The 24370-nt window shown below is 47.2% G+C and overlaps 1 protein-coding gene across 1 annotated transcript in view; it reads right to left on the bottom strand.

Annotated features, from left to right (window-relative positions):
• The window catches only part of CLIC6 (CLIC family member 6), a 46975-nt gene extending 30120 nt beyond the window's left edge, over positions 1 to 16855 (bottom strand). Inside the window, exon 1 of the mRNA XM_045785580.2 lies at positions 15395 to 16855. Within this exon, the coding sequence (XP_045641536.2) occupies positions 15395 to 16468 (1074 nt within the window). The 5' untranslated portion in view covers positions 16469 to 16855. The remainder of the gene's footprint in view (positions 1 to 15394) is intronic.
• Between the last annotated feature and the right edge of the window lie 7515 nt (positions 16856 to 24370).

Here is a 24370-nt window from a genome sequence, read left to right as displayed (position 1 = left end):
TAGGGGACAGCGACAATGGGGCAAGAAGAGAGACCCAACCAGGGTAGCGTCAACTTCTGGAATGCTGCTTGCTCGACTCTACTCCTGACCTAGTTTTGGATACCCATTGTGTGGAGAACATTCTGGAATTCCACCTACGATGGATAGTGTGGGAGGAATCCAGAGCTCTACACTCACTTCACACATCGTTCTCGAGGCGTAAGTTGAATAATTTCAGGGGATTTTTAACTCTTTCCATGTTTATTCAGATGCTATCAGTGCAGGAAGTCACAACTTAATAATACTCTCCAAACCTTGAATGGCTAATCAACCTAATTCGTCAGAATCAGGTATGCCCACAGGTTTGTAGTTCTGAAAATCTGGACTCCACATTTAAAAAAACAAATTCATTACTGAAATATGACTCACTGATACCTTTTAGGGGGAAGGACATTCTTTAAAAGGAAACTTCATTCCTGGGAAAGACGATGTGAGTTGAATTGATATATTGACTGATTTTCCCGTGGAAACAATGACACAACAGAAGATTATTTTCTTTGCCAAGAACTAATGAAACAACTTTTACAGAAATGCCCAAAAAACACAAAATTGGGGAAGGAGCATCCTATGAAAAATAAAGTGTTCTAAAAGCTATATAAACCCCTTCAGCGGGCGACAGAGACAACAGGCGGGGAAAACCAACAGAAAGTGACAGAGAGAGTGCGAGTCCCTAATGCACTAAGCTCTGGCCTCATTTCCCCATTTCTGTAAGGTGCAAAGGAACCGGGAAAGCAGCTTCATCGGGGGCAATTCTGACCCTGCAGCCCTCAGAATCTGATACCTGGGCTCCGTTGCTGGAATTTCTACTCTTGAGCTTCCCTTAAACTGTGGGAAACCAGTCTTACTGTGACTTAGTCAAAAGTCGAGCCCTTTGCGGAGGACTGATGGTTTTGCTGCCTGCACATTAGGCTTCTCTCAGCTCGGCATCACCATCTCCCGTCTTCCTGTACGGCCCGTGCCAGCGAAGGAGAAGCCGCACTGGTCCTTCCCCCACCTCTTGGTGCAGGATGGAGCCAGGCAGCGTGGGGTGGGGGAGCAGGCCACCTGCAGATGGGAGGGAGGAGGGCCCGCGGGGAGCGGAGCAGAAAGCCGGACCGTGCCCCTGCTGGACTCCTGTTATCACCCCCGATTACAGTGCCAAGGTGACTGCCAAGGTCAATAGAAAGGGCTGCATCAGCTGCTTGCAGGCAAGAAGCCAACGACCGCAATGATTCCAGCTGTACCGTTGCCAAGACTACTGTGCAGTAGAGACCATCTGCAAGGCTTCTGGTCTTTGTTCCCAAGGCTGAAGGAACGCTAACTGGACGGGAAACCGCCCCTCCTGCCCATTGTCTCGTCTCACACCTTCCCTCTTCTGCCACCTAGCGGAGCAGCAAGTCGATCAGCGAAGACGGCGACAATCCACAAGCCCTGGGACGGAAGGAAGGCTCCTCGCAGAAGAGGAGTCGAACGGAGAGATCCTCTCTTTCCCCACACCTCTGACCACCGAAGAGAAAGGCCATTTATGCCCCTCATTTTCTGATCTTTCTGGTAGTTTATTTTTATTCTAGCATATGCCATGACACAAAGATTACCCGTCCCGCTTCTTGTAAGCCTATCAAGGAAAAATGTATCGTAAGTGCAGCAAGGCCTCATTTAGAAAAGAAAATGTGAGTATTTTCTTTTCTTAAATAAATACAAGCCTGTACTACCGATAACGCTTTCAAAATTGACTTTGCCCGTCCAACCAATGGTTTAGGCTGTCCATCCCCAGTGGGGTGGAGGGATGGGCCCATTGTCTGCACTTGATTAATATATTGTGTTTATGAAGTCCCTCGCTGCAGGTCACCAAAAAAAAAAAAAAAAAATATGCTCTATTTTGAAACGTGCTTCTCGCTCTTCCATAGACTTAGAACTTAAGAACAACTGAAGTCACCGTTCTACTTAGAGCCTAAGAAATATATTCTAGATCTTAAAACTTTGAAACATAGATCTGAACCTTTCAAAAAGCCTATTCATCCTGAAAACGTTCCCAAGTATGTATAGTATTTATTCTTTTCAACCGTCGTGACAATCAATGTATTATTAGATGGATTAGGGGGTTGGCCACCCCCGACCCATGTAGCTTAGTCACTGAATCAAACTGCTCTTAGCTTTAAATTCTGGCCAAAGGCTTAGTTGTGTTAGCATTCATTGTCACAGTAGGTGGAACCGTCATAAGAAGTACTCGGACGAACAAAATAGACCTTACTACTTATCCTCATATATGAATTATGCTTTAAAAACACCAGGGCTATTTTTAATCCTTATTTAATAATATGGCCTGATACCAACTGAAGCTTTTACACGGACATGAAAAGCTTATTTCCTTGTAAAATTCTCACAAGGAATTATTACAACAAAGGAACATCCTGTTCCGGAAAGCCTGCTTAATAATGCAGCCTGTCTTTATAAACCCTGGTGGTTTGCGTTCTTGAACGGCTGAGAATATTCCAGTCCCTATAGTGACCGCAGAGGGAAAAAATGCACGCAGCAAACAGACGAACCGGCCAAGGGGAGCCTTCCTTTCGTTTGTACTGACCACTCCTGGACTTGGACTTGCCTTAAGCCCCTCTGTCCCTCTCACCACGGCCCTGGCTTTTGACCCACCCAGATTTCACCAGCTTAGAAGAGACATAAGCCATACCTCCCAGTTACCCACAGCCAAGGAACAAATTACCCCAAATGCAGCAGGGAGTGCTGCTTTGCTGTGTCTCGTGATTTCATCCGTCAGGAATCAGGACAAGGCCTCCCACTAGGTGACCCTTCTGTTCCACGTGGCATTGACAAAGGTCATTCAATGGTGTCCAGCTGGTGGGTGGGCTCATCTCAGGGGTCCAAGGCAGCCTCACGCACTTGTCTAGGGTCTCGGCAGCATGGCTGGAAGGCTGGGCTCAGCCGCCATTGTCGGATGGAGCGCCTACGTGTAGCCCCTCCGGCAGGTGGCTGCAAGAGGGTCAGTGAACAAGGCAGGCACCGCAGAAGGCTTTTCTAGTGAAAACCACACAGCCTCACTCGCTCCCACCGTATTCTGCTGGTGACCAGGCAGTCACGGGGGTCTGGCCAGATTCAGAGGGAAGACAGACACTCAGACCCCATTTCTCAATGGGAGGAGGTCAAAGAACTTGCAGCCCCCTTTAACCCAGCCCGCGATGATGGGATTTCAGGGTGTGCCGAAATGCTCAAATCCTGTGTTTATAGATCCAGTTCTTTACTACCTTGACCTGGTTTAAGGAAATTTCAGCAGTGCCTCAGGGCAGCGGAGTTAGGTTTTTTACACCCAGTGATGGGCAGAGCGCCGTCCCTGCTGCATTTCCCGCAGCAACTAGAGAGACACAGCAATCATACTCTATTGCTGCTGTTCACGACGCAGTCATACGATATTGCTTAAAGGGGCAGGTAACAAAAAGAAAATGTGCCCCTCGTATCTGATGTCTTAATACCTCTGAATTTTCTTAAGCATCGAATTCTCTGTAGAGTCAAATGACACAAAGAAGCCATTGAGTTGCAACCCCAAACTTCGTCCAGTCTGCCCGTTTATGGGAAGAGAGTCAAAGGCATCCCAGCCTGGAGCTCAAACAAGGGAACAAAGTTGGGGTGGAGATTAAGTCGGTCCAAGAGGTCCAAGAGTCTTCGAACTCACTGCCTCCCTGACCCCAAAGTCACCAAAAAAGTGTTAATTTCCCTCATTTAGGAAGAAATCCCCGTGTCCCCGGATCTCCAAATCAGTAACGCTTTTATTCTGTGTGGCCTTTGGGGCACGTGATGTCGGTGATGTGCGGAGTGTGTCAGACCCGCCTGCGGCTGTGGTCCGAGGCGCCCCACCAGAACCCGTCGTGTGCCCCCACTCGGGGAAGAGAACCGTGACCCCCCACCTGATTCCTCTTCCCCCACCCACTCTGGCCAGGGGTGGGCCTAGGGTACCCAGGGGGTGCTGCTGGGGGTGCATAAGGGGGCTCTTCCTACTGGACCGCAGCATCCTAAGCCCCCAGGAAGGTTAGAAAAACACAAAGATAAAGCCTTGGGCAGAGAGGGTCTGGGTTTCCTCCTCCCTCAGTGGCTGGCTGCCCTTCCAGGGAAGAGGCCTACTGGCCAGAAGGCAGAATCGCACAGCTCTGTGAAAGGGGACCCAAGCCTCTTGTGACTCTGGGACCGCTCAGGATCCCCACACTCAGCGAGTCTGTACTTAATTGGCACGGTGTCCCTTCTCCTTTGTAAGAATAAATGGCTGCTTCGTAAGATGGCAGAGAAATGACTCCAGAAAGGGTACATGGAGTGGCCCGGATCTCAGCCCAAGGCCCTCCTTGCCCGTGTGTTGTAATTACGGTAATTATGCGGTATCGACATTTGCTGTGGGAAATGCAGCAGGGACGGCGCTCTGCCCATCACTGGGTATAAAAAAAACCTAACTCCGCTGCCCTGAGGCGCTGCTGAAATTTCCTTAAACCAGGTCAAGGTAGTAAAGAACTGGATCTATAAACACAGGATTTGAGCATTTCGGCACACCCTGAAATCCCATCATCGTGGGCTGGGTTAAAGGGGGCTGCAAGTTCTTTGACCTCCTCCCATTGAGAAATGGGGTCTGAGTCTCTGTCTTCCCTCTGAATCTGCCCAGACCCCCATGACTGCCTGGTCACCAGCAGAATACGGTGGGAGCGAGTGAGGCTGTGTGGTTTTCACTAGAAAGGGCTTCTGCGGCGCCTGCCTTGTTCGCTGACCCTCTTGCAGCCACCTGCTGGAGGGGCTACGCGTCGGTGCTCCATCTGACAATGGCGGCTGAGCCCAGCCTTCCAGCCATGCTGCCGAGACCCTAGACAAGTGCGTGAGGCTGCCTTGGACCCCTGAGATGGGCCCACCACCAGCTGGACACCACTCAGTGACCTCTGTCTCTCTCCCCCGTTTTTTGTTCTTCTGCTGTATTCTTTACTACAGTCTCCGCCATAGAAACAGAAAGCCAAAGACAATTTGCAACATGCTCAGAACTTTAACAGCTGTTCAATTACGGTGCTCAGACACAAGCCAAGGTCTGTGAATGTAATGTGATGATGTGTAAGGCATTGCTAACTTAGATGGAAAGAATTTATGAGATTATAAAATTTACATTCTACAAAATACATTATTAACAACTGACCACCCAATTCTTTTTACCTGATGCAGTAGGCATGCTTGTACATTGCTCATGCACTTTCCCATTCATGGTGCACAGCACAATCTTCCAAAGGGAAGGGACAGCCGCAGAGGGCAGAGCTTGGGCTGTCAGAGATCTAGAGGCCAAATCCCCGCTCCCCTTTAAAGCTCACTGTGCAACCTGCCATCCTGCACCTCCCACCTGTTCCAGCACACACACCCCTTTGGTCCCCTTCCTCACACTGCACTCTAGCCATTTCCTTCTGGATCACTCTGTAGGCTGAAAGCTCTAGAAAAGATCACTCTGTTGGCTGAAAGCTCTAGAAAAGCGAGGGCTCTGTTCATCACTGTTTGTGGCTGTTGTACCCCAGCCCCAAGCACAATGTCTGATACTTAGCAGGCACTCAATAAATATTTGCTTTAAACAGCCACTTGGGTCCAAAACACCGCCAAGCCCAAAAGGAGAAGACACAGTGAGTTGGGTGTAGAGTCCATAAACTTAGTAAAAATCTGGAATTAGAAGATATTTCTAATCTGACGATTTCTTACACACACATATCAAATTAGACTTACCCTTGTGGGCTGAGTAAGTATATATCAACCATTGTCCATACGGCTGTCCCCTGAGAAGCTACCAAAGTATCTCTCCGAATGATCTTTGATATTTGAGTATTTCAGTTTCCCCCTCCCACTAATTAACATAAGCTCTGAGTAGTTTTCCACAATTCACTGGATCTCTACGAATACGATTTGCCATCATCATTCTCTATAAATTTTGGCTGGTTCTTTCAACAGATGGAGACACAAACAGAACGTCTGACTAGGAGACAACCTCAGAAACAATATTTCAATATCACTCTAGCACAGGTGATTACTTTTCACCCTGGTTTTTATTTGTGGGGCTCAAATTCATCCCGATAGATGGCATGCCAAGATCAAAGTGACATATCTTACCTGTTCAGATGGAGCAGTGTGGCATGAAACGATCCTGCTATCTATATATTTTAAACCTTGTTTTGAGTGGGAATTCTTACCACGTGAGAAAGAATGCAATTCTCCAAGGGCACGCACTTGATAAAATGCAAACTTCTAATTAAAAAGAAAAAGAGAAAGGCAGGACTTGAAATACCTAATCCCTCAGGACTCAAGAAGTTATAGAATATACTAAGGGCCTCAGAGGGGAGGGGGTGGGGGAATGGGATAGACTGATGATGGGTAGTAAGGAGGGCACGTATTGCATGGTGCACTGGGTGTTATACGCAACTAATGAAGCATCGAACTTTACATCGGAAACCGGGGATGTACTGTATGGTGACTAACATAATATAATAAAAAATCATTTAAAAAAAAAAGAAGTTATAGAATATAAAGTTAAGCAGAGAATTTAAAGAGTCTAGTAACTAATGAATTGTTGAACACTACATCAAAAACTAATGAGGGATTATATGTTGGCTAACTGAACATAATAATAAAAGTAAATAAATAAGCAAATGCAAAAAAAAAAGATTCTAGTAAACGAAGTTGGAGATTCTAAGAGCTTGGTCACAACCTATGCTTTGTTTTTCTGTGTATCAATTCCAAGAAGTGACTAAGACTAAGAAGATAAATTACTCCAGTAGAAATAGTCAAAACAGTCCCATAAAAATATATGAAACCCACGTGACAGACAATGGTCTAATTTCTTTAATATAAAAATCAGGAAGAATAAGGCCGAATGTAGATTTGAAAAATGGGCAAAGGACATAAGCAAGCTGCTCACGGAAAAAAGATATCAACAGTTTCAGATGTATAAAAGCATACTCAGTCTCGCACACACCAAAAGAGATGTGAATTAAATGACAATGGGCATCATTTTTCACCTCTCAGCTTCAAAAAGCTTAAGAAAACTCTCAGTGGGGAAGGTTGGGGAAATCAATATGGCCCCCATATTGTGTCCGAGGGACATTATGTGGTGGAACCCCCGAAGAGGAAATTTGGTAAAGGTTATCAAAATCTTAAACAGGCATATCCTTTTCCATAGCAATGTCATTTCTAAGAATTGTGCTTCCATATGTGATTTCACTGTGGAGAGACATTCACTACAGCAGGGTTTAACATCCAAAAGAGGAAACCACCTAGGGGCGCCTGGGTGGCACATCGGTTAAGCGTTTGCCTTCAGCTCAGGGCGTGATCCCAGCATTATGGGATCGAGCCCCGCATCAGGCTCTTCCACTATGAGCCTGCTTCTTCCTCTCCCACTCCCCCTGCTTGTGCTCCCTCTCTCGCTGGCTGTCTCTATCTCTGTCGAATAAATAAATAAAATCTTTAAAAAAAAAGAGAGAGGAAACCACCTAAACATCCACCTGTGGGAGACTGACTATAGAGTATACCAATCACTAGAAAAGTATGAAATTTTTAACAAGAATTTGATAAAGCTACAGGTACCAACAGGGAATGATTTCTAAGATACACTATTAAGTAAAGAAAGCAAGATGTAATTCAAATGTATTTCCAGTGTACTACTTTTTATGAAAAAAGAAAAAAGGTGGGTGCAATATTTTCTTAAAAATATGTCCACAAATCCTCAACTTTCCCTTTGAAAGGTGGAGTTTAATTTCAATCTCCTTGAGAATTGGACTTAGTAAATAAAATAAGACAGAAGTGACAGTGTGTGGTTTCTTCTCTCTTGGATCCGTGCTCTGGGGAAAGCCAGATGTCATGTTGTGTGCACACCAAAGAAGTCCATGGAGAGAGCCCCAAGTGGTGAGGAACTGAACCTCTTGCCAACAGACGTGTGAGTCAATCATGTTGGAAGTGAATCCACCCCCCCCCTGCTACCCCAACCAATCCTTCAGATGAGACCACAGCCCTGCCAATATCTTGACTGCAACCTCATGAGCCAAAACTACCCAACCAAGTTGATCCCAAATTCCCGACACAGAGAAGCTGTGAATAACAAATGTTTGTTGTTTAGAGTGCTAAATCTTAGAGTAATTTATTACACAGTGTTAGACAACTAATACACTGAGAATATTTCCATGTAAGCTTGCATATGTACAGAATATCTCTGGAAAGATATTCAGTGGCTATTTCCAGGAAGAAAAACTGAGAGGCTGGACCTCGGGGAAAGAAAAAGACTTCCTGGGTATTTCCTGGGTATTTACCCCAAAGATACAGACGTAGTGAAGAGAAGGGCCATATGCACCCCAATGTTCATAGCAGCATTGTCCACAATAGCTAAAGCGTGGAAGGAGCCAAGATGCCCTTCAACAGATGACTGGATTAAGAAGATGTGGTCCATATATACAATGGAATATTACTCAGCCATCAAAAAGAACAATTTCTCAACATTTCCTGCAACATGGATGGTACTGGAGGAGATAATGCTAAGTGAAATAAGTCAAGCAGAGAAAGACAATTATCATATGGTTTCACTCATTTATGGAACATAAGAAGTAGGAAGATTGGTAGGAGAAGAAAGGGAAGAAGAAAGGGGAGTAAACAGAAGGAGGAAGGAACCATGAGAGACTATGGACTCTGGGAAACAAACTGAGGGCTTCAGAGGGGAGGGGGTGGGGGACTGGGATAGGCCGGTGATGGGTATTAAGGAGGGCACATATTGCATGGTGCACTGGGTGTTATACACAAGTAATAAATCATGGAACTTTTAAAAAATAAATAAATAAATTTTTAAAAAAGAAAAAAAAGACTTCCTTTTCATTTCATTACATTGCATTGTATCTTTTTACATTTATGATCTGCTTTATTTCAATCTCACCTAAATCAAGATTAGGGATTTCATAGAAAAATAACATTTCCAACAATATGCATAAGACACTTAGTGTCTTAAAGATTTTTCACTATGATCGACACTGCTGATTCTTTACTCGACAGTCATTCTCTTTCTTCCTTGCTAAACAGAACTCCGATTTTGTGCCAGAGGCGATGTATCTAGTCCCGGGTCATGAATCAAAGGAGGTTGAAGCTACGGGTCAGCAAACCTTGTCTTAAAGGGCCCGACAATAAATATTTTAGGCTTTGCAGACTCCAGATGAAAATGGAATTGGATACCGTCTCCCTATGGGTAGGAGAATGGGTTGCCGGAAGACACGTTGATGTCTTTAGAAGTTGTCTATATTGTGGAGAAAGAATCTTCCCCCACCCCCAACTATGGCCAAATACAAAGCCCAGTTTATGAATCAGCATTCTGTCAGGGAAAAAAAGCAGAAGAAATTAATGATGGAAAAGGAGTTTAGGAGATTTAAACATCCAACTCCCGGACTCTCAGAGAAACTTTTCTTTGCTGAATCTCACAGGAGCTCAGAGACTGCCTAGAGCAAAGACAGCCTAGTTTCAAAAATCTGGAAGAACATGTACTAGGGACTATCAGAGGGTCCCACTCTCTGTGTCTCCCCAAATATAATCAAATTGATAACAAGTTAATGACTACCCCTGTATCCACGGGTCCTTTGGCTATATACAGCCTCCTACTCATCTTCGCGCCCTCCTCCCCGTCCTGCCAGCATTAACTTGGCGCCTACCCTGCGTCCGACCCTGCACTGGGGGTTGGGAGGCCAACAGTAAGCAAATCTATGTGGTCCCCGCTACCACACACTTTCAGTGCTCAATCTCTGTCCTCCGTGCTAGATGGTAAACTCTATGAGGGCAGGGACCCTGTCTGTCTTGCTTGACACTGGGTCCCCAAACGCCAGCATAGTGCCTAACACATAAGAGGTGATAAATCCACATGAGCTAAGTTGACAGATTCATCTACAGCCCTGGGACCCACCTGACACTAAACCACGGCTCAGAGCTTTGCACTTTATACATTCCTTCAAAGTCTAGGGTTCATTCTTCTATGTGTATGAGACTAATGGGTAAATTTACCTGCTCAAAGGATCCAGTGTGGTGTTTCTGAAGGTATCTTACAGATCTCCAGAGACTTGGGGAGGTAGGATATCTGAGAGGCCTCCTGGAGAACAGATGACCTTGAGAAACCAAGCCTATAAAGGAGACCCACTGCGAGGAGGAGGAGAAGCTCATACTGGGGGTGAAGCAAGATCCCTCACTTACTTCCATGAGTCCAGAGCACACAGCCCGTCAGCCCAGGGAGGGCTTGGAGCTGTGGCATGTGTGCACCCAGCCAAGCAGACCCACCAATTCCCAGAGCCCTGGGGGAATTCCAGCGTCTTGCAGCCCTGCTGCCAAGATGTCTTCATGGAGGAGAGTGGCTCTGGCCCTTTGAGATGGGATGCTGGACTGGGATGGTGGGAAACAGGTTTGTGTCCAGCTTCTCACTAGCTGAGTCACCTCGGACTGTTTATGCATCCATCTGGCTATTGACCTATCATTACCAAAAAGCACTGACTGAGAGCTTAGAACAAGCCCACTGCCACGTCAGGTAGGAGGACACGATGTGGAGAAGCAATTACGACGTGGATCTCACTCAGTGTGGGGAGAGGGACCACGACCCCCAGTGTGCATGTGTGTACGTGTGTATGTCAAAGGTTAGCAGAACATGGTGGTCGACCTCAGTTTCCACCCCAACTAACTGTACTGATTTCATAAATGTGTTTGTAAGCTCAGCCATCAGAAATAATGAACACTTACCATTTTCATCAACGTGAATGGAACTGGAGGGTATTATGCTGAGCGAAATCAGTCAATCAGAGAAAGACAATTATCATATGGTTTCACTCATATGTGGAATATAAGAAACAGCACAGAGGATCATAGAGGAAGAGAGGGAAAACTGAATGGGAAGTCATCAGAGAGGGAGACAAACCATGAGAGACTCTTAACTCTAGGAAACAAACTGAGGGTTGCTGGAGGGGAGGTGGGTGGAGGGATGGGGTAATTGGGCGATGGGCATTAAGGAGAGCACGTGATGTGATGAGCACTGGGTGTTATATGCAACTGATGAATCATTGAACATGACATCTGAAAATAATGATGTCGGCTAATAGAATTTAAATTAAAAAAGTGTTTGTAAGCAGATGGTATAAGATACTCAGAAAGCAAATAACAAAAAATGTTATTTTGGGGGGAGAGGTAAAGTCACGGAAGTGCATCTTTGCTCATTTCCCTTCAGAGCACATGGTCATAGTCCACACATAGTTATGAAACTACCACCACCTTTTCAAGCTCCTCAGACACCAAGCCCCCACAGAACAGTCTCAACGTGCTGTCTCCTGGAGAAAGGTATGTGGATTGCTGCAGCCAACTGGTCTACCAGGTCTACTCAGCTGTTGCTCCTGGACACACAGGACATCCTGCCGTGGCCACGTGGTGTCGCGCTGCTTGGCTGGCTCCATTTATGTACTCATTCATGTTGGGGGGCGGTTCTCAGTGACAATGCCTAATCAGAGGTCAAGTCTTTCTTGAGTTGGGCTTTGTTCCGTCACCAATTCCACCTGTCTCGAGACCCGAATGTGACGGCAAATGCAAGTTTTTGAGTTCCACAGTAGCTGCGTATTAATAGTTAAATATATGGTGTCCAAAACCTAGTTTAAGAAACTCTTGGACTCTGGCCCAGGATTATTCATTGGTCACATTGAGGTTTTTTAGGTCATGTGAAATTTGCCAGGAAATCCGTATCTTAGACTGTCCTGCCCCTAGACCTTACATTAAAGTATACACCATCACCAGGTACTACGGGATTAGAAGCACCAAATCTGTAAGCAAGACTTCCTTAGGGACTAAATCCCCACAGCTGGTGAAGCCCCTACCTTAGCCTTTGTTGTCAGTATTTTGTTTGTCTTGCGTTATTGTTACGTTGGTATGTTATTATGTTGTTACCCTTTGTTATGAGTAAAGAAGAAAAGGATCTTTCTTACTAAATATACTGCAGGGTTACCCTATAATTTGATGACAAATAATTAAGACCTCTTTGTAAAAAAAAAAACAAAACAAAAGTAAGAATCAGCATGATGAGCAATTAATTTGCCATACAGTAATTCAGGGAAGCTTTGCTCGGCCTGTTCTCTATGTCCTTGACTCTTTTACAAGAAGACATTTCTTGCGTACTTACAGAATAAAGCAAAATGGCAAATTAGTATGATGCCAGTTTCCACAAAGATGGGGAATATAAATGACCAAGTGGCTAGAAGTAGAGGCAGATTTGATTTGCACCTGTTACCGGGTCATATGTCATCACTTTGTGGTATATTTGCAACTGATATATTTATTTTAAAAAATGGGGAGAAACATAAAAGTTAAAAATCGACAAGTAAAAATATGGGCTAATTCATTACAACTGTGTTTACGAGGCTGTCAGATGAAGGCGAGGGGAATGTTTGGAAGGTGTGGGGTACTTCTCCCTGAAGAACAAACCTGTGACTTCTGCACTCCAGTGATGGCACGGAAAAATCTGACGTTTCCAAAACCCAGGAGGTCAGATGTCTAGTCTGGAATGAAGTCCAAATAAAGTGGAGCCCAAAGAAGGAACGTCAAGAAAGCTAAATCTGGCAAAGAAATACTACTGTAGACGAATTTAAGGATTTTAAATCAAGTATTAGAAACTCAAAAGATAGAAGCACCTAAAGAGTGTTTGCCTGATTCCTACACTGGGGTCTTCTTTGTTTTTAAGGGGAATGATTCGTAGGATAAAAAGAAAGTGAGACGCCCTAACACTGCTACGAGGCACATCTTAAGTGCTCCTCAGACGTTATATCAAGCAGTAGTTGCTTAAAAACCAATCTCCCTGTTTGGAGATCTGTTTTCTTAAAGAAAAAAAAAAAAGTGGGGTGGGAGCGGGCAACTGAGCTCCAAGCTGATCACGTCAGAATAAAACATTCTGGATAAGCCGTCCAGGACAAGCCCCTTGCCTCTGCCCGCACAAACTACTCCTGGGCAGGATCTGCGGAAAAAAAATGATTCCAGGGTCCTGGGATCGAGTCCCGCATTGGGCTCCCTGCTCAGTAAGCCTACTTCCCCTCTGCCTGCTGCTCCCCCTGCTTGTGCTTTCTTTCTCTCTGACAAATAAATAAAATTAAAAAAAAAAAAAAAGAGGCAAGGATGGAAAGGGCAGGGGATTGCTTCTGTGCAAAATCAATGGACGTTTGTGGGAGTTGAGCAGATAGAACGACATGAATGTGCATTTACATTATGCTTATTTCAAGCCAGGTACTATTCTAAGTGCTTTATGTAATCTAATTCTTGAATCCCCACAACAACCTCATTGGGTACTATGATTATCATCATTTTATCCATAAGCAACAACAGCACAGAAGGGTTATGTAGCCTCCCCGAGGTCACACTGCAAGAAAGTAGCAGAGCCAGGATTTGATCCCACTGGCTCTAACGTCCCTGCTATTGATCACCACGGTATACACCACCTCGTGCTGGCAGCCGCCCATTCAAACGTTCATCATGTTCCGAGCCTGTGCTCCACGTGGAGGCTAGATGATGAATTTCACACCGTCAAGGGAACAAGTACAACACGCAATGTGTGAGTGGACCTTCAACAGAGGGACACCCGACCCAGACGGGGGTTGGCCAAGGCTCCCCAGAGGATATGATGCCCGTGGTGAATCTCAACACACAGCAAATAACCAGGCAGGAGGCAGGGAGTGGGGTGAGGGGGGAAGAAGCTTGATTTGGGCAGAGGGCACAGCACCTGCACAATTTCCAGGCCGGCAAGAATGTGGTTCTCCCAAGGAATGGTAACTAATTCAATATGGCTGGCATGGCGGTACCATGGATGACGAAGTGGGGGGACACCCAGGCAACACCGCAGAGGCAGGAATGCCATCGTGAGCAGCCTGTGGCCTGGCTAAGGAGTATGGACTCATCTGAAAGTCTACAATAAACAACTGGAGAACTTTGCTTTCAGAAACAAAGTGATCGGATCTCATTTCCTAGCTCACTGGCTGTCACCAGGGCCTAGACTGGAGAGCTGGGAAATGGAAGCAAGAAGACGAGGTAGGAAGATGTTACTGTCTTTCAAAACTGTAACAAGAAACTGCAAAGATGTGCTGGAAGCAGGTGGCCATGAGACGGAGCAATGGGGAATTTCTTAAACCCAGAGCAGATTTGGGGTACACACAGAAGCACTGTGTTCAGCTCTCTCCCTCCTCCCCCCCTCCCACTACCCTGCCCCTTCCCCGCAGACCTCCAGCAACCAGGGGCGTCCCTGGGGCTGTGCCCTTAGATTATATCCCAACACTTAACCTTAAATTGCTCCAGGGTCTTTAAACATGCTCAGAACAGCACCTTCCCACTGGTGAAGAACCGCATGCCCTCTCTTAACTAACCCCTTTGCCCCCCAAACAATTCTTCAAATTCTGATGTTAATCGCTTTGGAAACATTTCTCTTTTTGCTTATTAGACTTTGCTTACATTCCCGTCAAGGAGCTTTAGGTCCTAACTGGCTTCTATAAGCCTGAAAGTATTTTGAAAGGATTATGATTCAACACGCAATGCACATTCTTGACCTTATTATCTGCTGCTTTCCTGGTCTGGCTGAAGGTCCTCAGGAACGTCTTTTTTTTTTTTTTTTTTTTTTTTTTTTCACAAAGATCCCCTTTTGTGTGAGTTACAGCGGGACCTTGCCCTTTATTTTTGATGCCTTGTAAAAAGGCCTCTTTAAACTCAAAACTTCCTCAGTCGAGTCCTACAGATTCCTTAACAAATTCATTGCTTTCTTCCCATTTAAAGCAAGGTTGAAATGCGACATAAAGCCAGATGATGTTCAAGTCACCCAGTATCTTGTTCTTCCAAAATCCATGTTAAAATGTTCAACAAATATTATAATATTTAAATAAATTTCCACTTTCCTTCCAAATATACCTCATCGATTCTACCCACTGAAAACACTGGTCAGCTCTGGGCCTCCGAAATTTGAGTCCTGGGGATATTTCTCACATTACAACCTGTTTGCATTTTTATTTTCACTTCAAGTATTAGAGTTTCCTTTGGCATGAATTGCTTTGAACATCAATAGGGCGCGTCACTATTTTTAATTGATTCTTCAATAATCTCCAGACTAGAAGGGCCGGTTACGATTTTCAGAACAAAGGACAGTAGGATGCTGGACCCGCACCCCCACTTCCCCGACTTCCCCTACCCAACCTCTTTGTTTCCAAACCATCCCGTCTCCCCAAAACGTTCCTGAAACTCTCCGTGACACCCAGGCCGTCCCGCCTCCGTCCGGTGAACAGAAGCGACAATCAGGACACCTGGAAGACCAAGGCTCAAAACGCGCTAAGAGTTGGGGGAAAGCTCAATTTACCTTCACGAAGAGGGTGATGTCGTGCTCCTGCCGCGGGGCTCCGTCCTCCGACGCCTCTCCGTCCTCCCCGCGGCCGTTCACCCGCGCCGTCTCGTCCCCGCCCTCCACGCTGCCCTCCTCCGCCAGGTGGTTGCCGAGCTTGGCATCGGGCTCCACGGCCCCGGAAGGCGCTGCAGCCTCTGCGGGCGCGCTGCTGTCTGGGGGTTCCTCCTCGCCCCCCGCTGCCGCCTGCTCGCCTGGCCCCTCCGGACCGCGCTCTCGCCTCTCCTCCTCTGCCTCCTTCAGCTCCTCCTGGGGCCCACCCTGGCCCCCGTCCTCGACAGCTTCCGCCCTCGCGTCCCCGGGGGCCACTTCCTCCGACTTCTCTGTTCTCAGGGCCCCAGCCTCGTCGGGCTCCCCTGCCAGCTCCCCAGGGCCGCACCCCCCAATCTCCGCCGCTGCGGCCTCCGTGGCCTCGGGCTGGGGCTGGGGGCTGAGGTCCGCTCCGTCCCGGGGTTCACCCTCGGCCCCGTGCGCCTCTCCCGCCGGCCCCGCGGCTTCCATGCTGGCTCCCTGGGCCCCCGGCGGGCCGCCTCCCGGTTCCTCCGGCCCTTGCTCCGCTTTCTCCTTCGCCCCGGGGGCCTCGGCCTCCCCGGGCTCCCCCCGAACCTCCCTCGAGGCCTCGACCTGCGCGCCGCGGTCGGGGCTCACCTCCTCCACCTGCTCGGCGCCCCTCGCCTCGTCTCCCTGGGGGACCTCGGCGCAACCCGGGGCGCCCTCCTCGGCCTCCGCCTCGCCCTGCGCTGCCCTCGCGCCCTGCGTCGCGGCCCCCGGGCCACTGTCCGCGCCCGGCTCCGGCTCGCCCGCGCGCCCTCCGTCCGGATCCGCGCCTTCTGCCGGGTTCACCGCGGCCGTCGCGGCTGCGCCCGCCCCCTCGCCCCTCGGCGCCTCCGCAGCGCCCTGGCTGGCCTCCTCCCGCTCCGCCTCCCGGCCCGCGGCCCCCAGCTCGCCAGGTTTCTCGGCCAGAGGCGGCGGGGACTCAGGCGGCCCCTGGGGACCTGGGGGGGCGCCCTCCAGCTCCGCGGCCTCGGCCATGGCCGCAGATCCCTGTCCTCCACCGGACACCCTTCCTTGACACTGCTGATGGAGCAAGTGGCCCTGGGCGAGGAGCTCGGTACCAGGGGGCCCCTGCGCCCCCTCCAAGAGGACGCCCGGCTCCTGGGCTCAGGAGGGCGCCCGACTGGGCGGAGCTCTGGACCTGCGGGGCAAAACGGGCTCTACCCCAAGACACTGCGCCCCTTCTCCCGGTTTAAGCTCTCTGGTATCTTCCTCCACCGTAACTGCGTCTCCCCGGTTCCACGTCTGCTTCCCACCCACACTCTAATTCTGACCCGGGTTTCCTGCAGTCGCGGGCCACGGAGGAGCAGAGCGCGGCTGGGGAAGGCCTTTTAGCTCCCGCACCCTTTGAAATGCCTGGCCTGCGGTCCTGGGGCTGACCAGAAATCATCAGTGCCAACTCCATCCCCCTAGGGATTGGGCGGGGTTTGCACCCCATCCTCTCCCCCTGTTCCGGTGGCCTGGGAGCCTGGCCAATGACAGCCTTTCTCACAGCCCTTGTACATTTCAGTGAAAAGATCCTGGTTCTACTGGCAGCTGGGTGTTTTCTGAAACAGCATCAAGTTCCAGAGCCATTTAAGTTACTCCCCCTCCAACACCCCACACTGGACACCCAAATACCTAATCTCCACTTTCCCCCAGGAACCCACACGTTAAGCTTCTCAGCTGGTACGCAATGCAGATGTCCCTGTCCTGCCTCAATGTCCAAGAGCAAGGGGGGTAAATCCTGGAAGAGAGGAGAAAGGGAGACCACCTTCCAATTTCTGCAGGCCCTTCCTGAGAAGTTCCTGAGGCCCCCATATAGAAGCAAGAGCGGTCAACTGAGCTGCTCTGACCAGAGATGGGCTCTGCTGTGCATGAGGGGCCCCCTCCTCGAGGTATGACAAGTGTGGGGGCCTTATACTGGGGAAAGGCTAGAGCCTTCATCTTCCTGTTCCCTGAAGACTCCAAGAGTCTATCTTTCAGATTCTCCTAGATTTTCTAAACCCATGGCCAGTGCTTTAGCCTGAGTTGTGTGTTAAGGGCTTAGGGAGGTGGGGGTAGGGAGGTGAAAATACAAAATTTGAAGAAGGGAAGCTGTGGAATTCGCTGGGTTAGGGACCTCCTGGAGGCCCAGACTGGACGCCTTTTCCCCCAGAAAAAAAAAAAAAGGAAGTTACAACGAAAATTATGTAGTAAGTTTATTATGAGGTAGGTGAAATTGTGCGGGTTAGAGAGAGGAGCCCGCTGCCCAGACTGGCCCAGTCTACACGTGGTAGAGCAGGGAGCCCAACCCAAGACTGATTTGAGTCGCCAGGCTCCTAATGGCTTTGACACTTGATATGGCTTGGGGTCAGCCAGTTAGCCAATCACCAGGATGTCTCCTTCTAATACTCATTGTCCATCATTGACAGGTGACCAGAGAGGAGCCCAATGTCACCTAGATTCATGCTACCTTTCTCCAAGGTTGTGCCCTATCAGGAAAGGAAGGGCCAGAAGCTTCATCACCACAAAGCACGGCACTCACCCATGGGAGCTAGACAGAAATGTCAGACACAGACCCTGCTCTCCACAATCTCTGGTCAGCGGGAAAATCCTGCAGCATTTGCAAGGCAAGACAGCCCTCAGCCTTGTTTCTCAAGGAAGGACAAAGCCAGCACCCTCAGCCCCAGACAGCAAACACAGTCCAGGTTGATGCAAAGCCCGTGAGGCCAGATGTGTTTCAGAAAACAGAATTCTTAGCAATAGAAAGATGACTGGGTGTTGCCAGGGTAGATTATGTAACACGGTACGGTCGCCCTGTGACCAGACACGTGATTATTTCCACAGTGGCACCATCGAACATTCACATTAGAGGGAATATGTAAAAACCACACATAGCTTCAGGGACCCCAGTTCAAGTTCACCACCAAATGCGTTCTGGTCAGTCTGGCTTTGCTTCCAGACGAGGTCCCCCCAAAAGCTCGCAGTTTCCAGAGTTTTTTGGATTTCGGAATGTACACATGCAAGATGGTCCTGTGACCCACTGCAGGGCTCTAGGTGTATTTGCTCTCCTTGGAAACATCCGAGATTAGTTACACCTATACATTTCTTCTTAATAGCAAACCAACTGTCTCCAGTGCTCTGTTCTCACAAAGAACCAAATTAAAGGCACATACGTATGGGAGTAACTATATTCCATGAGCCTTAATTCAGGCAAAGTTTATAGAAATCCTGGTTATAGGAAGGTTGGCATCACTAAAAAAAACCTCCCTTTGAATCAAGCCAAGAGATGATTAACTTGTGAGTGCAAACTCAGTGCAGTTGACTGGCTGGCGGACAGCTAGCCCCCGGTAGTGTCCTTTTCGAAAAACAACACTAAAAAAGTCTCTCCTGTCCCAGCGACTGATCCTGCCTATCCAACAAGGCTGTTTCGTTCTATAGGATTAGGATTTATTTTTATATACTGTTTGGATTCATTTACTCACATTGACATTGGCTTTCAAAATAATGCCAGGCCATCTGGAGAATGTAGACACTCACGTTTTAACCATTGTTAATAAACAATCGTTAAATGTTTACATCACGTAATTTTGAAAATTTCTTTTATTTTCTATAATTAAACAAATATATTATTTTTAAATGAATACAAGCTCCAAGCTAAAAATTGAGAAGACAGAGAATAACAGAGCTTTTTACAATTTTTCTGTAATCCCCTTCTCATAATAAGCACTTTCTTCATTTTTGAGAGAGAGAGAGACTGTTCTAGACTCTGGACATACAGCAAGGAACAAAATTGAGAAGTTCCCTTCCCTTGCAGGGCTTTGGGATGGAGCAAAAGTAAATAAGCAGGCAATTAAGCCAAATACGTTTGGATAATGTCCAGTTTTATATAGACTTACACTCTTACACTCACACAGGCACATTCTGAAAACCTTAACTCCTTTCGCTCACACCCCTCATCCAACCTGCCAATAAATCTATTATCTCGGCTTTCTAAAACATATCCAGAATCCAACCTCTTCTCTCTACCCCCACTGCTCCCCTCTGGACCAAGCCACCATTCCCTCCCAACTGCTCCTCCTGGTTTCCCCTTGCTTTTCTTTCTTTTTTTTTTTTTTATTATTTTTTTTAAAGATTTTATTTATTTATTCGACAGGATAGAGACAGCCAGCGAGAGAGGGAACACAAGCAGGGGGAGTGGGAGAGGAAGAAGCAGGCTCATAGCAGAGGAGCCTGATGTGGGACTCGATCCCATAACACCGGGATCACGCCCTGAGCCGAAGGCAGACGCTTAACCGCTGTGCCACCCAGGCGCCCCCTCCCCTTGCTTTTCTGCAGTCTGTTCTCCGCCCTACAGCCAGATGACCCCCGTTGAAATCACAAGTCCACCAGGCCACTTTTATGCTGGAATCCTTTCTTTCTTTATTTTTTATTTCTTTTTTTAAAGATTTTGCTTCTAAGTAATCTCTACACCCAACGTGGGGCTCAAACTCACAACCTTGAGATCAAGAGTCACATGTTCCACCAGCCGAGCCAGCCGGGCACCCCTTTGCTTGGAACCTTTCCAAGCCTTCCTGTCTCACGCCAAGAAAATGTCAAGCCCTTACACATCAAGTATGTGTCCTATAAAGTCAGGCACCCCAATCCCTTTCTGACCTCATTGGCTTCTTACACATCAGCCTTTCTGCTGTTGCCGGAATTTGCTGGACATCCGTCTGCCTGGCTGCTCCCTACATCTTTGTAGCTCGCCCCGTACCTTGTTGAGATTTTCATAAGCTGTTTTCTCTAAGCACCCTCTTTCATTTTCTTTTCTTAGTTTTGTGGTGATAACACTTAGGATCTACCCTCTTAGCAATAAACAATATGACATTGTTAACTACGGTGACGTTGTGGTTCCTTAGATCTCCAGAACGTATTCATCGCGCGTCACCGAAACTCTTGACCATCATCTCCCTATTTTCCCCTCCCATCCCCCCCCAGGCTTTAGTAACCACCTTTCTACTCTCTGTTTATGCGAGTTTGACTATTTAGATGCCACATATAAGTGAGATCATGCAGTATTTGTCTTTCTGCATCTGGCTTATTTCACTTAACAGAATGTCCTGTAGGTTTCTCCCTATTGTCACAAATGGCAGGTGTCCCTTCTTTTTAAAGATTGAATAATATTCCATTGCATGTATATACCGCATTTTCTTTATCCTTCCATCCATCCAAGGATATATACATTGTTTCCATATCCTGACTCTTGTGAGTAATGCTGCAGGGAACATAAGCACCTATTTCAAAGCTCAATTCCTACCCTCTGTCAGACTTTTCGGCTTATTTTTCCGATAGCAGTTATCTCCGTGTGACGGATAATGTCTTTTGCTTCTTTATTACCTGTCTTCCTGATCCCACCCCACTAGGATGCTGGTGCATGAAACCAGGGGTTTTGTTGCCACTGCCTAGAACAGGGCTGGGTGTATGGCAGTAGAAGCTTCAGACATACTGAGCAAATGGATACACGCATGCTTTCAAATACATACATATACCTCGAAGCAGTTTTCAAACGTACTTACCTCTGTTGGTTTGATACTTTGGGGGACAAGCTAAAGTCACAGACACACTGTTCACAGAAATTCTTATCTACTGACTTTGGTGAATACTTCAGCGAATACTTTTAATTATTAGCAAAGGCCAAGTCAGTGCATACACAGAAACACAAAAGGAAATACCAAAGAAACAGAATCGTGAAGGTCGAGGTGAAGGTGCTTAGACGTTAGCACGTCGTTAACTCGCGGCCAGCACCAGATTACCTATTTAAATACCAAGGAGGGTTAGACAGAGGTGACGGATTCAAGGCTGGGAGGCAAGAGGCAAATGTGCAGGTAATTAAGTAGCTCTTAGTAATTACAGGGCTTGCCTCCTGTATATTACAAGGAATCACGAAGCAGAATAACTCAGGGCTCATAACTAAACAACGTAAAGATTTGTCGTTTTGCTGTTTTTCCAGAAGGTATGGACTCACTCCCACAGGGATCGCCTCTTTCTCTAGCAAGTATCTGTTCCTTTCAGGAGGGCCCTTGGGATTTCGATGTATGTATAACATTCAGATCCCAGGATGCACTACGAACGAGCCAAAGTCCCCCTTGCACTGATTTCTCTTCAAACAACTGTTCCTCCTCACCTTACAATGGCCCCAAACCTGCCTTACTTTCCCTGGCTTTACCCAGTTAATTGTAATGGTTTATTTCAGTTAAAAGAAGGTTATAACCAGGGCGCCTCGTTGAGTCAGTCGGAAGAGCGTGTGACTCTTGATCTTGGGGCTGTGAGTTCAAGCCCCATATTGGGTGTAGAGATTACTTTAAAAAATAAAATCTTAAAGAAGAAGAAGGAGGAAGGGGAAGAGGAGGAGATTGCAGCTATTGCTGAAGAATCAGCCTAAACCAGCAGGCAGGGATTGGAGCAGAGATATACCATCTTGGAAGTCAGTAAGGACATTACACAAATCAACACGAATAATGCCACCGTGAAATGGGTGGGTTCTCCGATCACATTGTTGCCTGATTTAAGTCACACTTTACCTGTGTTAACCTTGGGATCTTGTTTTTTTTTTAACTTTTTTTTTTAAGATTTTATTTATTTATTTGACAGAGAGAGAGACAGCCAGCAAAAGAGGGAACACAGGCAGGGGGAGTGGGAGAGGAAGAAGCAGGCTCCCAGTGGAGAAGCCTGATGTGGGGCCGGATCCCAGAATTCCGGGATCACGCCCCGAGCCGAAGGCAGACGCTTAACGACTGAGCCACCCAGGCGCCCCTAACTGTGGGGTCTTGACTAAGTTTTTCACCTAGAACAAAAGACATTGTATAGGACCAGGGCCACTGTAAGTCAGACAATGCACGTATCATATTCAGCATAGCACCTGGTGTTGACGTTGTGACCTCATTGTTAATATCGTCCCAGAGGACACATCTTGACAGAACAGTGTGCTAAAGTGTTGCAAAAGCCAGGACACTTCATCCCACTTAGCCCATGACAGTCCTGGGTTATCCTGTTGACTCAGGAGCATAATCATAAAAGCACTCCCTGTCACTCACAAACGTGGCTTAGTTTGGACAATGAATCGTATGGTCACCCTACCATGAACTCACCAAGCTAGGGAGGATTTTTTCTGTTTTCTTTTCACGTGATCCTGCACTGTTCTCAAAACAAACGAGATTTGGAACAAATACCTGTTGGATGAGAGAAGAGATTTTTGACAAAGAAGAGGGAGAGAAAAAGGGGAAGGAGGAGGAGAAGGGAGGAGGGGAAGAGGGGAGGAGGAGAGAATCCTCCAAAATTGTATTACAAACCACTTGCTGAAAGCCCTTCTGGAAAGGCAGCCTACAGGCTGGAAAGGAAAAGACGAAGTCGTGTGGCAGGCCTCATGGTCAGTCCAGGGAGAAGGGGAGGAGTGGAGGGGTGTGGACCCCCGTGCCAAGCTGGCTCCTGGGACCCCGGAGACAGTGGTTCCAGCCTCTTATTTTCATAGCACCTTCCCTTCTGACCCCATCCTGCTGCAGATAAGAACAATACTAAAACTCAAGACTAACAGCCAGTTTTAAACCTTCCACTTTTTTCCATAAAGCTTTTTTTCTAAGCATTTTGGCATTTTTCTCAAAGTGTCGTGACTTCTGTATTTGCTCTCTACATGTTGTAGAAACTCACTTTTCTTTTAATTCTAAACTCCCAAGTTTTCTCTCTCCTCCCTCCCATCCTCCAGAGCCCTGAAATCTGCAGCAATGGACGGAGGTGTGTGTGAACACTGGGCTGCATACAGGGGCCATTATGCCCCTCGTGGGACATCAGGTAAGGTCTGGACACACTTTTGGGTCGTTGTGGTTGGAGGCTCTACTGGCTTCTAGGGAGAAGAGACCAGGATGCCGCTAAACTTCCTTCCAGGCACAGGACAGCCCCCACCACCAAGAATTAACCAGCCCGTAACGCCAAATGTTGGGTGAGAGGCAGACCAGCCTCCCTCAGGCCCCCTAATTATAGGGTTTTTGATAGAAAATGCCTTAATCTCGTATATTGACTCTACCAGGAGCTTGGGGCAGTAGATGAAGGGGTGCTGTGTTGTGTTGGGGGGTTGTTCACTCTTCAAACCGTCTCCTTACAGATTACTAATGAATCCTGATGAGAAGCTCTTTGAAAGGATAGAGAGATTATGAGATTTGCAGCTAGAAGTCTAGGCTCAACTCCTAATTCTGCTGCTCACTGGCTGTGTTGTATTGTGTAAGCCACTTCTTGGTGATAACCCTACCACCGTTCGTTCCCCTGAGCGTTGAAAGTGATAATATGTAAAGCATTTTGCAAACTTGGATGTTTCTGCACCATCACCAAGTGATATTCATGTGCCTTCGGGTGGTGGTCCAATGGCCGGTCTGATTGTTTAGCACTGTCCAGATATTGGAATGGAGCCCTTCTACAGCACGGGACATTTATCTACGATATTAGTCCCTTGATACTTGTCAAAAAGCTAGCTTTCACGGCCCTGGGCATCCACTGACACATAAGGGCTTAGAACATTCAGCTTCCTAAATTTCCATTCCTTATAGGAAACACTGGGGGAAAAAAGTTATCTGTCAGAATGAAAAAAGATGGCAGTAAAGAGAGAAGATGATACTAGAGCATGCCTTGTTCCCACATATCCGGAAAATACCTCTCATCTGCCGGAGCCAGGTAAGCTCTGAGTGGCCCGGCGAAGCACAAGCTGGCCATTGTGAGACTTTAAGATCTTTTGTTTTTATCATTTTACCTAACTACCGATTCATGAAAAAGTAAGCACCACATCACAAAATTAAGTTATCATCTCTGTATAATATAGTCATAAAATTGCCCTTTAGAAAAAACATTTCCATTCTATTCATAGCATTGAGAAGACCTACTCATCCATCCATC

Source organism: Ursus americanus, chromosome 4, assembly GCF_024610735.1.
Source record: "Ursus americanus isolate L20-20 chromosome 4, mUrsAme1.1.p, whole genome shotgun sequence".
NCBI lineage: Eukaryota > Metazoa > Chordata > Mammalia > Carnivora > Ursidae > Ursus > Ursus americanus.
This window is presented reverse-complemented; position numbering and strand designations above follow the sequence as displayed.